Genomic DNA, 12,573 nt, shown 5'->3' with positions numbered 1-12,573 from the left:
AAGGAGAATCTCCATCCTTTATTGGATGTGGGGGGAAACATCGTGACAAAGGGTGAGGAAAAGGCTGAGGTACTTAATGCCTTCTTTGCCTCAGTCTTTACTGGTAAGAGCAATTGTTCTCCGGGTACCCAGCCCCCTGAGCTGGAAGACAGGGAAGGGGAGCAGAATGAAGCCCCCATAATCCAAGGGGAAATGCTTAGTGACCTGCTACACCACTTAGACACACACAAGTCTATGGGGCTGGATGGGATCCACCCAAGGGTACTGAGGAAGCTGGCAGAAGTGCTCACCAAGCCACTTTCCATCATTTGTCAGCAGTCCTGGCTAACCGGGGAGGTCCCAGTTGACTGGAGGTTAGCAACTGTGACACCCATCTACAAGAAGGGCTGAAAGGAGGATCTGGGGAACTACAGACCTGTCAGTCTGACCTCGGTGCCAGGGAAGGTTATGGAGCAGATCATCTTGAGTGCCATCACATGGCCCGTACAGGACAACCAGGTGATCAGGCCCAGTCAGCATGGGTTTATGAAAGGCAGGTCCTGCTTGACTAACCTGACCTCCTTCTATGACAAGGTGACCCGCTCAGTGGATGAGGGAAAGGCTGTGGATGTTGTCTACCTAGAATTTAGTAAAGCCTTTGACACCGTTTCCCACAGCATTCTCCTGGAGCAACTGGCTGCCCATGGCTTGGACAGGCGTACTCTTCACTGGGCAAAAAACTGGCTGGATGGCCGGGCCCAAAGAGCTGCAGTGAAGGGAGTTAAGTCCAGTTGGTGGTCGATCACAAGTGATGTTTCCCAGGGCTCAGTATTGGGGCCAGTTCTGTTTAATATCTTTATCAACGATCTGGACGAGGGGATTGAGTGGACTCTCGGTAAGTTTGCAGACGACACCAAGTTGGGCGGGAGTGTTGATCTGCTTGAGGGTAGGAAGGCTCTACGGAGGGATCTGGACAGGCTGGATCGATGAGCCGAGGCCAACTATATGAGGTTCAACAAGGCTAAGTGTTGGGTCCTGCGCTTGGGTCACAGCAACCCCATGCAACGCTACAGGTTTGGGGAAGAGTGGCTGGAAAGCTGCCTGGCGGAAAAGGACCTGGGGGTGTTGGTCGACAGCCAGCTGAATATGAGCCAGCAGTGTGCCCAGGAGGCACAGATGGCCGATAGCATCCTAGCTTGTATCAGAAATAGTGTGGCCAGCAGGACTAGGGAAGTGATTGTCTCCCTGTTCTTGGCACTGGTAAGGCTGCACCTTGAATAATAATGTGTTCAGTTGTGGGCCCCTCACTATAAGAAAGACATTGAGGTGCTGGAGCATGTCCAAAGAAGGGCAATGAAGCTGGTGAAGGGCCTAGAGCACAAGTCTTATGAGGAGCAGCTGAGGGAACTGGAATTGTTTAGCCTGGAGAAAAGGAGGCTGAGGGGAGACCTTATCACTCTCTACAGCTACCTGAAAGGAGGTTGTAGCAAGGTGGGTGTCGGTCTCTTTTCCCAAGTAGTAGGTGATGAGACAAGAGGAAATGGCCTCAAGTTGTGCCAGGGGAGGTTTAGATTGGATATTAGGAAAAATTTCTTCACTGAAAGGGTTGTCAAGCATTGGAACAGGCTGCCCAGGGAAGTGGTTGAGTCACCATCCCTGGAGGTATTTAAAAGACGTGTAGATGTGGCACTTAGGGACATGGTCTGGTGGACTTGGCAGTGTTAGGTTAATGGTTGGACTTGATGATCTTAAAGATCTTTTCCAACCTAAACGATTCTATGATTCTATGATTGTATGATTCTAAGTGACCCAAATGTAATCCCTAAGCATGCAAATGTTTGTGTAAAATAATAGTCAACATACAGCTTTCAGATCAAGCAAGTTGACACCCATCTGCTCATAGTTGAGTATAGCATAGGATATATACAAGAGTTCAATGTTTCTATAAGGACCAAGATGTATTTGATTCGAGTATCTAGTCTTTTAACTTGATACCCTATCTGCTGCATCATACATGCTAAGATTGAAGCATGACAATACTATCCATTTTAATATAAACCTGCACCAGCCAAAGTGAATATATACAAGTGTGTATCTTATTAGCAATTGTTATCAGCATTGAAGAATGAATAAACTTGTTTTTGACTGAGTGGGGTAGCCAATATATGCTATCTCCAGAGAAACCAGAGCAAAGTCTACACATCAGGATTTGTCAGTACAGTAAATTCACTGAGGGCGACCACAGGCATGAGATGTGGGTTGAGTTCGGTAACCTTATCTCAGAGCGACTACAGTGTGTCCTTGTATCTAGGAACAGCTCTTGCACATTAGCTATTCACTTACTGTGAGGGCCATCCCTCATCTCTATAACCCTGACAGTTTAAATTGTAAAAGTAAAGTAAGACCCTGTTGGTGTGAATTAGGTTGCTTTTGCTGTTTTGCTCCAGTCAGTTAAACAAGCAGGTCTTGTTTTCTATTCACTGAAAGTAGTGACTTGTATTTTTAGCTGATAATTCTCTAAAAGCAGCTGTTGTAAGAAGTCCAGCTAAATAACCCCACTGAGTTGGGGCTGCTGACTTCACAAAATGATTGAGGCTGGAAGGTACCTCTGGAGGTCATCTGGTCCAACGCCCTGCTCAACCAGGGCCACCTACAGCTAGTTGCCCAGGACCATGTCCAGGTGGCTTTTAATATCTCCAAGGATGGAGAGTCTACAACCTCCCTGGGCAACCTGTGCCAGTGCTCAGTCACCCTCACCGTAAAAAAGTATTTCCTGATGTTCAGACAGAACCTCCTGTGTTTCAGTTTGTGCTCATTGCCTCTGGTCCTGTCACTGGGCACCACTGAAAAGAGCCTGGCTCCATCCTCTTTTCACCCTCCCTTCAGGTATTTATATACATTAATAAGATCCCCCCTGAGCTTTCTCTTATAGAGTTACAGTGGTGTGACATCAGACTGTGTCTGTGGCTTCCCTCTCTTTGATATAGAAATGTATTAACTTTTCAGTGTGAGGAGTGACAGCAATCAGCACAAAAAGGACATCATCCCTGGGTTTGGGCTGTATATATGTGCATGTATCTACTTAACAGGAAAGAAGAGGTAAAGTGCTCATCCACTGTATAATCCCAAAGGATCCCTCAGCATATTTATGGTCTTCAGCATTTGTATGTGTGATGATGCCTTTCCTTTACCGAAAGGCTGATGGAATATCTGGACTGACTAGGGTAATCCATAAGAGTAGTCTTTTATGGCAGACACTGTCATCTTTGCAATTAATGGAATAGTAGTAGTAGGCAAGGAAACAAGAATACCATAGACAAAGATGTAGTTACTAGGGTTGAAGGGAGGACAACAGGTTTGTTTTGCAGCTGCTTTCCAGATCTGAAATGGAAAGTTTTTGTTTCACACTGCAATGAAAGCATAGCCATGCAAATACTTCCATGAGTGCAGCCTTCCCTCAAATATCCATTCAGAGCCTGCAGCCTTAGTCTTCTGAATCTTAAGTAGGTGAAGCAGGCTTTGGCTGATAGTGTAACTATCCCACATTTGATTTCCTGCCTGAGTTAGAGCAGAGGTTGTTTCAAGCCAATGTCTCTTGTGATCTCGGCTGATGTTGAAAGTGAATGTATGGAGGGAAAAAATTTCCCTGCAATATGACAGCAAAGACCCACCACTTTTCACCTACTCTCTTTGGTAATATTTTGAATCTAGCATACTTAAGCATTTCCAAAGTTATTTTGTGGTGTGCTTCTCTACAAAGTAAATCTTCTCTCGACCCTACTTTGAAAGTGCTGCCATGGCTATCCTGTGTCATCTCTGGCAGCTAGCTCACATCCCTTTCTCCTGAACATCTCTGGCATGCTCAAAAGAGGGTATGCCTACAGACTGGGAAATGTTGCCAAATCTGGAATAGATATGGACATAAATAAGTAGAGCTAAACACAACTCAAAGGAATGTGATTACCAGTTTAATTTTGTTTCTGGCATTTTCCCATAGGTTAAAAAAATCATTTAACTGATTATAAAGACAATATATTGTTAATGACTAATACAAGAATTTTTTTCTCTTAGTGTACAGGTCATTTATCACCACTCTTGGAATATATGCTTATATCCAAATTTTATATAATTATGAAGACATAGATAGGTGCAATGTAACTCATTCATGACAAATTAGTACTAGGTATTGTAAATTAGCAAAGCTGTCTTGCAAAGATCCTCCCTTCATCTTTTATATGTGTTTACAGGCAGCACAAATAAGTGACACTGGTGCTTTGCACATAACATATATGCTCTTACTGCAGATGAATCACTTACTATCTTGCTCTAATGAAAAAGCACATTGCTAGGACAACAAACTATTTCAACTGACTTCAGCTTTTTACTCAAAACAGGTGTCCACCCTTGCATACGGTGATCCTGGGGAAATTTTGTGAAGACTGTATTTACAGATTCCTTCACTAAGCTGCCACCGTGATGTCTGGGTTGGGATGCTACAGAAAAGGAGGGAATGACCTGGGATGAGCTTCACATGACTCAAGTGCCATTTAAATGAAAAGAGCTAGGACAAGCCTGCTCATTTTTCCCATACCAGGCTTTACAAGCATCACTTAGCCTCAGGAGTGGAGTTCTGAGACTATCATCTCCTTCCATCTCTCTTGCTTCACTCTCTCTTTATCATAGAAAAACCTGCAGTTGCTATTTGATGATTATCACCTCACTGAGACCACATTCTCAGTGTGAAATGTCTGTTCTGTTTTCAGCTATCAGAATGATAGTTAAAGAATTATACAAAGAAAGCTAAGCCCAGATCACTGGGTTTTTTCTATATAAGCTATTCCAAAATCTATAGGAAGAGCCTTCCTGATGGATTTGCCAGCAAAGTTTCCTTTCCTTTAATGAGAAATAAGTGCATAAAGCAGAGGTACACTAATGACTTATAAGCTTCTTGCAATAAAAATAAAAATGAGGAGCTGAGATGCAGCTATTAACTTATATAATAAATTGCAAATAGACATAAAAAAGATTGGTTATAACTCTTGGTCAGAAGTCATAGCTGACAACAAAGTCATAGTTAGATTGATAAAATACAGCTCAAAGTTGCTGCACCATAAACCATCACTTTCAGTTTGCTGCACCATAAACCATCACTTTCAGTTATTCAGATAACCAATTGAAAAGAGTTTAATAGATTTTTTCCTGTTGTTTTCCAAATGAGTGAGATGATAGTCTTTCTATGTTTGTTCTTCAAATTGTAGATATAAATTTCTTATGAAATCTGATATACCAAAGCTGTTTGGTAAGAGTTCAAAATACTAGTAGAAACAGATAGGTTAACTAAAATATTTTAAAATGTTATGTTTCCTAGTGCAGCTTCACCTCGTAGAGGCTATGGTCATTTCACTGTTGCTGGTTACAGTTCTGTCTGAATGAGGCGTAGTGCTTTCTTCATGTTCTCTATTACTGAAAGAAAAATAAATAAGAACTGTAAAAATGTACTTAAAGTGCATTTGTACAATTAAAAAACCCACCTAGTTTGATTAGTAAATTGTTCACATTGAAATTAATTTATGGTCACACATTATATTTTAGAGCTTTCTATTGTGAAAATTCTGGCATTGATACTAAAGCAGAAGGTAAAAAGTTTCATGAATCAAAATGTTGAACTTAAAGGGATTTGACATGACTCCCTTCAGCTCCCTCATTTCTCAACAGCAAGCCTGGTAATCAGATGTGACATGCATATTTGTGGTGAGATACTGCATTGATGTCAGATAGATGGCATAGAGTAAGGACTAGCTCAACCTGAAAAATCACATTCCTTTCTGAAATATGGGTGTTAGGTGGTACCCACGTAACCACCAGCATTTCTTTACAGATTCCCTCCCACCACTGGCTCTTTATTGCGCAGCTGGATACCCTTGAATGTAGTGACTTTCACCATTCTCCAGCAAACTGCTCAGATCTTGATCCTGAAAGTTCTCACTCATGATCTTTCAATTTGTCTTACCTGAGTAGTCCCAATAAATTAAATGGGACAATAGTTGTGCTTAAGTGTTTTGCTAGAACAGGTTAGACTACTATAATTTATTGTGAATGCTCACACACAGTCTTTATTCATTACATTGAGATCTTAATGGAGTTTCAAGCACAAATGATTGGAATGAGGTGTATATCTGGCTGCTTGCAATGTGAAATGCAAAGTAACACAACAAAGGGGGCACTTACAGAAAGGTATGTCTTGTGGTTCGTAAGTGTAAAGCCGGTTGGAGTATCTTCCTGTGATATCAGCTCTTACTGTGAGAGATGGGTCTGAAAAAGTAATCGTATTAAACACTGCTTTCCATTCCCACAACAGCTGAGGGCGATGTCCGTGGCACTACTTTGACAGCCCCGTTTCTGAGGTGTTCTGATTTCATCAACGAGGCAATTACTAGGCCATTACACTCTGTTCCAATCAACTGCTCTTTACTTGGAGAAATCCTGAACAAAAGCTAATGCTCATTTTTATATTATGCAGCTATTTTTAAGTGATAGATTACACATGCATTTCATCCATATTTAAAGAAAAATATCCTGTTTTACAAGTTCTGGGGTTACATCAGGAGAGGCCAATTTGACTGGTTGTACACATAGTGAGGGTCATGTGTATTTAAAGCAATATTAGCATGATGTACCTAGAGCCTTCAGAATGAAAATTTTGTGATTCCTAATGTTCCCATCATGGGAGCAAGTTGTTGTGGACATCTCTTCTCCCAGTTCCCCTTCCAAGGTTTTTGTTAATTAACTGATTCCTGTTACTACATTGCGCTCTGTCTGAGTGTAGGCTTCATCTCACCTAACTTTGGATGCCACCACAGAGCTAGTCACTCTAGGCTCCCTGTACAGTCTGTGAAAAGGAACAGGCACTCTGAGGCATGATTAATTTGATCTGTTCCAGAAGTCAGCTTTACGATGGGATAAATCATTCCTTAGATGCCACTGACTATTGACTTGCTCTGTGGTAATGTCCACACTGTAGACATCTACATTCAGTCAGATATTTGACTGTTTTCAGTAAACTTTGTCTGATAACAGCACTAGCAAGAAGCATGGAGAGTAAAAGCCCAGATGCTAACAGATATTTAAGCCTCTTGCCCCCAAGCACAAATTAGGTACCCTCCAGAACATATCTGTAACCTGAGGAAGTTTACAAGGGTCAAAGCCTGCGACAGAGGGAGAACTGAACTCAGATCTGCCAAGGTCCAGACTAATGACATGGTAATGATAAATTTTGAGCTATTTTCTTTTTGCAGAATGAATCATTTTGATGTCCCCAAAGGAGGACACTGGCACAGATTCAGATATCACATCTTTGAAGATACATAAATATTGTACATACCTATGAACATGATTCGAGGCACATATTGTCCATCAGGTGACAGGTTTTTATCTGTGGTTTCATGCTGGCAGAGAAATTAATGCTAGTTATTAAAATATTTCTGTAAATTTTGCTGAAGTAGTACCACCTATGAATAGTCTTGTACCAGAGGTCAAAACCAAAAAAGGTACTACTTGTGTGTGGATACACATGCACAAATGCCTGTACTTACATGTAACTGAAATGCCAGAGATATTTAGCTAAAATGACATGAAAAAGCAAGACAAAGAAAGAGAAAACACAGGCCAAAAAAAGATACCAGTCAAATTGCCCCGAACCCTTCATACCATGAGATTCAGCATAACGAAGTTATTTTGGGCCATTTCCTGTATCTCTTCATTTTCTGCAAAAGCTTTCTTCAGTGCTAGAAAAGACATGATCATTTTGAATTCCATCTCAAACTCTGCCTTTCCATCTGCATTTAGGCACTATGTTGGCCAGAGACTGGCCACATTGTTCCTGTTTCTGCTGATTCACATTCCTGAGGAGACACTTAAGGGCTCTATTGCTGCTTTTTATTTTTTTGACCCATGTCAGTACAACCTCCCGGCTATGAAAATGGAAGCTCTCTTCTGTTATTTATGAAGCCTATCGTCTCAATGGACACCATGTCTCAGCTTGACAAAAGTGCATTATTCTCAGAAAATTCTTATTAGATCAATTTCAGCAGCCCTGTCCTCCTCTCCTTCTTTAGTTACCAGTTCAGGAGAGCCAAACAATATTAAATCTGTTCAATGAGTCAGTAGCAACTCTGTGTCTCTTAATTTAAACTGACGAGCGCTCCATTAGGGATAGCAGGACAGCAGCACTGAGTATTTTTCATGTTCTTTTATTGGGTAGTTTCATAGTGGAGTTTTTGTAAATAACAGTAGTAAATTCTTAGCTTTTCAAATATATTTTCATTTACCTATTTCTTTAAATAATTTTCAGTAAGTGCGAGGTAAATATATAGATAGGTACAGTTCCCTATAAAAATACTCACAGAATTTTAATACTCAAAAAATCAAATTACCTTGGCAGTATTGACAGTCTTCCAAATGATGAATTACCATCAGTGGCTTGTTACTTTATCCATAATAATAAAACATGTAGTTAGATCATTTGACAAGTATGCAAATAGATGATTGTACTAGCAGACTGGAAAAGGCAAATTACATTTAATCTTATGTTAACCCACAGTAAAACCGTACAGGCATTCTGTAAAGAATTACAGACATTTTTGAGCAAGGGAAAAGAACATAACTCCTTCATAAAAGAAAGAAATAGAGAAATAGAGTTTCTATATCTAAATAGATTTTCTAAAGTAAGAGGTTCTAGAAGAAAGAAACAACAGAGCCATCATAATTTCATTCCCAGTTAGTATATTATCAAACTGAAGAGGTATTTAATATTGCTTAGGTGTGAAGTTCTCCATGATTAAGAAAATAAAAATAATCTGAACTGGAATAAAATCATTTTTATAAAATTGGATTTATCATCAAATACTTCCCATGAAAATTTCATGGGTTTTAAGCTTTCTTGAACAGATATACAGTAAATTATTTTTTCTGTACTGTAAATAGTTTGGTAAAATATCAAAATTTTATATTTTTGGATGTCAAAACATAAAACCATTCTGTGCATTTTCTCCTGTATTTTTTTAAACTAGCTACTGTTCAGCAAATCAGTTACTAATGCTTGATCTGCTATCACTGTCAAGAATTGTTCAGTTCCTAGCCATTTTCACATAGGGTACATGAAATAAATTGCCCTTTATTTTAAAAATAATTTGCCTTCAATTTAACAATAGCTCATGCTACACTATTAAGATCTAAAATGAACTGTAAAAGAGGTGTAAACAAGTATTGTTATGAATTCTCAGATATATTTTCAGCTGAGTCCCAGAGGAGATTCAGATTGGATCTTTCATTTCTGCCAAGATAGTGAGAAACTATGAGTACATCATGCACATACGCCAGCTAATAAAGTGTTGGGGAAAACATCAGAGGCAGTAGATCACCATGCAAGGGCAAATGTAACTGATTTCCAGCTGTTGATTAAGGAAGTAATCAGAGGTACATGATATTACAAACACCACAACAGTTGTATTTTTTAAATTGTAATATCTGTTTATCATTGCTTATTCAAATAACAACACTGCTGTTGTGAAAAAGAAATGACAGTGTTAAACTATTGGCCCATGATGTTGCTTCAGAGTCATAAGACCCCTCCAACGGCTTTTATTTCTAGACACAAAATCTGTTCTATTTAACTGGGTGGTCTGCAGATCGGCTGTCATGGTGTTTCTTTGTTCTGTTTCATTACAGTATATTCAGGCATGACTGATTAACAACTTTGTCTTTCAAACTACTTTTTAATCTCTTACCTTTTTTTCGCTTGATAAAGCCCTTCTTCATAAGTTTGTACCCAGGTAATTTCATCTCCCCACCCTAGAAATATAACAAAAGGATTAACTTGTGGCCAGGCAAGTAACTCATAACAAATTCCTTTTTTTATATTTATCAAAAGTTGTACACAAATAGGATTTGGGTTTTTTAGTCAAAAGTTCCCAAACATTGTGGATATACTAATTCTACATCTCCTGATAGGTGCACGGGAAGATTAAAAAAACCCAAACAACCAAAACCCCAAAAAACCCTCAGCTGGTTGCATATTCAGTTCAAGTCCTTTGGCAAACCTGTTAGATATCTTTCTAAATACCCAGAGGTCCCTAAATCAGCATTCAAATCCTTCATATCTTTATATTGTCTACTCTGTATTTCATGTAGACCCTGGGGCTTAAAGAGAAAGTTGGCTTATAAAAGAGAAAAAATAAATATAACAGCTCAAATAAGATTGACTTTAATATGAAAGTCATTAGAACAGTCTTGGGTTGTAAACTTAACTCCTGAGTAGTGAAGTTCAATCCCTGGAGTGGCAAGTACTTCATTTAATTAAATAATTAATAAAAGATTGGCTGTTAAATAAAAATCTCCACTGAAACAAAATCCTAATGAATCATCAGCTTCATAGCTCATCCATAGCTGGTGATACACTGATCTCAAAAAGCAAATTGTCCGGTTGGTTTCATGCCTTGAGATCCCAAAGATGCCAGCCCCTGTGTAGTAGATCCCAGCCTCCCAGGCAGTGTTGCTCCATTCATGATGGCCCTCATGGGAATTGTAGAACAGCTTCTGGATCTGGACCAGGTTAAGGCTCTGTTTCTTCTGCGCTGTCTGGACAGCGCTTGGACCAGCCCTGGTTATGCAGAGATTTGCTGTTAGCTTTCTCACGGCACAATTGCTTGTGATGCTACTAGGTCATCTCTTCTTTCAGGGGAGTGATTTCGATTACAGATCTGTCTGGTTGATGGTGGGATTCTGGCGTGTTGACCAGTGCATTCTCAGCCCTGGCTGAAGTCAGCTGCTGACATAGGTAACTGCACAGAGGAGTCAGCAAGGGTCATTTTGCAGCAGGTTTAAGTATTCCCCTTTGATCTGTGAAAATTACAGGTAAAGAGCTCAAGGCATCCCAAAAGGCCTGAAATCAGAATTAGAAAACTGACACTTGCTTTCTGTGACTATTTTTTTCAAAATTGCCAGAAATGAAGGGATTTTGTTATCTTTTTATGCATTTAGGCTTAGTGGAAAAAATAAATCCTGATCTAGGCAAGATAGGCAACAGATACTGGATTGATTATAACCTTTCTCCAGGGATACCACTTATGAGAAGTGATTTGCAATTTCTTTTTGGTTAGTCCAGGTGTTGCATGATTTTGTCAAGTGCTCCCTGAGCAATTAGGCTCAGATGGGACCTTTGTGATCGGCGGGGCTTTGCCAGTGCTTTGTATGGGAAGACCTCAGAGGTCCGCTGTGGGGTCTGCAGGCTTTGCACAGCTTGCAGAAGAGGTCAGGAAGGGAGCTGGAGATTTTTTGGGGTGAACAGGCCTGAAAGGAGAGGGAAGATGGAGAAGAGGAAAAGACCTTGGTAAGCTATTTCTCTGCTTGAATTTCTAAGGATTGACATAAATAGACATAAATAACTTAAATAGGGTCTTTAGTTAACATCCAGGTTGAAAATTATGCACTGCAAGGAAGTGAATTATTCACTGCAAAGCATAACTGTGACTATCATCTGATGAAAAGCAAAAGCAAAAGAAAAAGCCATGCAAAAAACCCAGCAGTGGCTCAAACTGCTGTTCTGTGTATAAAAATGGGTCTGTAGAAAAATAGTTCCATAGCAACTGAAGTTATGAAACTGTGTTTCAGTAGTTAATAAGTTACCATAATAAAATATCTTTTAAATGGTATATGAAAGAATATTTTTTCACTGATAGTCCTACAAGTGCAACCTGATTTGAGAGACTCAGCTTAGGTTATTTGCTTCTATTAGGTCACTGTGAGTTACATAAATTATGCAGATTATATGAGGCCCTCAGCCATATCCTTAAGAACAAACTGACAGAGTGAAATGACATGGAATAAGAAGATGCACTACTTAGAGTGTCACTTAACACTAGAGAAACACACCTCAGTAAGTATATACGTGCTTCCACGTACATTCTAAATAAAAACATTTGCTGACCTATATGGTAAGATAAGGAGGTAACTATATACAGTAAATATACAGTACCTCTTGACAGTGTCTGAGGTGCTCGTTTTTCCTTTTTGATTGCCATCGCAAGGTTGGAGGAGACTGCAATTAGCAGGAGGGACAAGGCCAACGTTGAATGGAGCATTATTTCCCTTTCAATGCAGCAAGGAAACTGGAAAACAAAGCAACAGCTTTAGTCGCATGGATTCATCACCTGGCGCAGTGTAAATCAATGTGTTAGTGGTATCGTAACGGTCTATACTACAGAGACAGTTTTGGGTATTTCTAGAAATGCCTTTCCTTGTGAGAAAAGTGCAAAATGGAGGTGCTTAATTTTATCACGCAACACTGCTTTCAGCTGTCAAAATCAGGCTTCAGGGGATGGTTCTCCCTACAGTGTCAACAGGGGAACAAAGTTTATTTCAGTTCATTTCTGGTCACCCAGCATTTGATTCTTATGAACTAGTACAATGTTGTAATACTGGATCATGACAATTTCAAGACAGTGCTACTAGTTGTTTGTTCTGTTAGTTTTTTAATTTCAGTGAGATGTAACAAAGAGCATAGGATCTTTTTTATGGATAGTAGGTTTTTTGGTCAAA

The 12,573-nt window shown here is 39.8% G+C and overlaps 1 protein-coding gene across 1 annotated transcript; it reads right to left on the bottom strand.

The window, feature by feature from the left end:
- Window positions 1-5,392: 5,392 nt before the first annotated feature.
- On the bottom strand, window positions 5,393-12,116 carry AGR3 (anterior gradient 3, protein disulphide isomerase family member). The gene is made up of 7 exons (XM_050892741.1): window positions 12,011-12,116; window positions 9,765-9,828; window positions 8,412-8,464; window positions 7,687-7,763; window positions 7,361-7,424; window positions 6,208-6,291; window positions 5,393-5,442 (listed from the first exon to the last, which is right to left on the bottom strand). Exons 1-7 carry the CDS (start codon window positions 12,114-12,116, stop codon window positions 5,393-5,395), a joined length of 498 nt encoding a protein of 165 aa, XP_050748698.1.
- Between the last annotated feature and the right edge of the window lie 457 nt (window positions 12,117-12,573).

This window comes from Gymnogyps californianus, chromosome 2, assembly GCF_018139145.2.
Source record: "Gymnogyps californianus isolate 813 chromosome 2, ASM1813914v2, whole genome shotgun sequence".
Taxonomy (NCBI): domain Eukaryota; kingdom Metazoa; phylum Chordata; class Aves; order Accipitriformes; family Cathartidae; genus Gymnogyps; species Gymnogyps californianus.
The sequence above is the reverse complement of the archived record's forward strand: the minus strand, read 5'-3'. Positions and strand labels throughout refer to the sequence as shown.

Excerpts from the sequence above, each read along its gene's own strand:
- AGR3 (XM_050892741.1), bottom strand. The coding sequence starts at position 12,116 with ATGCTCCATTCAACGTTGGCCTTGTCCCTCCTGCTAATTGCAGTCTCC. Across the intron at positions 9,829-12,010 it reads ACCTCAGACACTGTCAAGAG|GGTGGGGAGATGAAATTACC; the intron begins GTACTGTATATT and ends TTATATTTCTAG. Across the intron at positions 8,465-9,764 it reads CTTTATCAAGCGAAAAAAAG|TAACAAGCCACTGATGGTAA; the intron begins GTAAGAGATTAA and ends TTATGGATAAAG.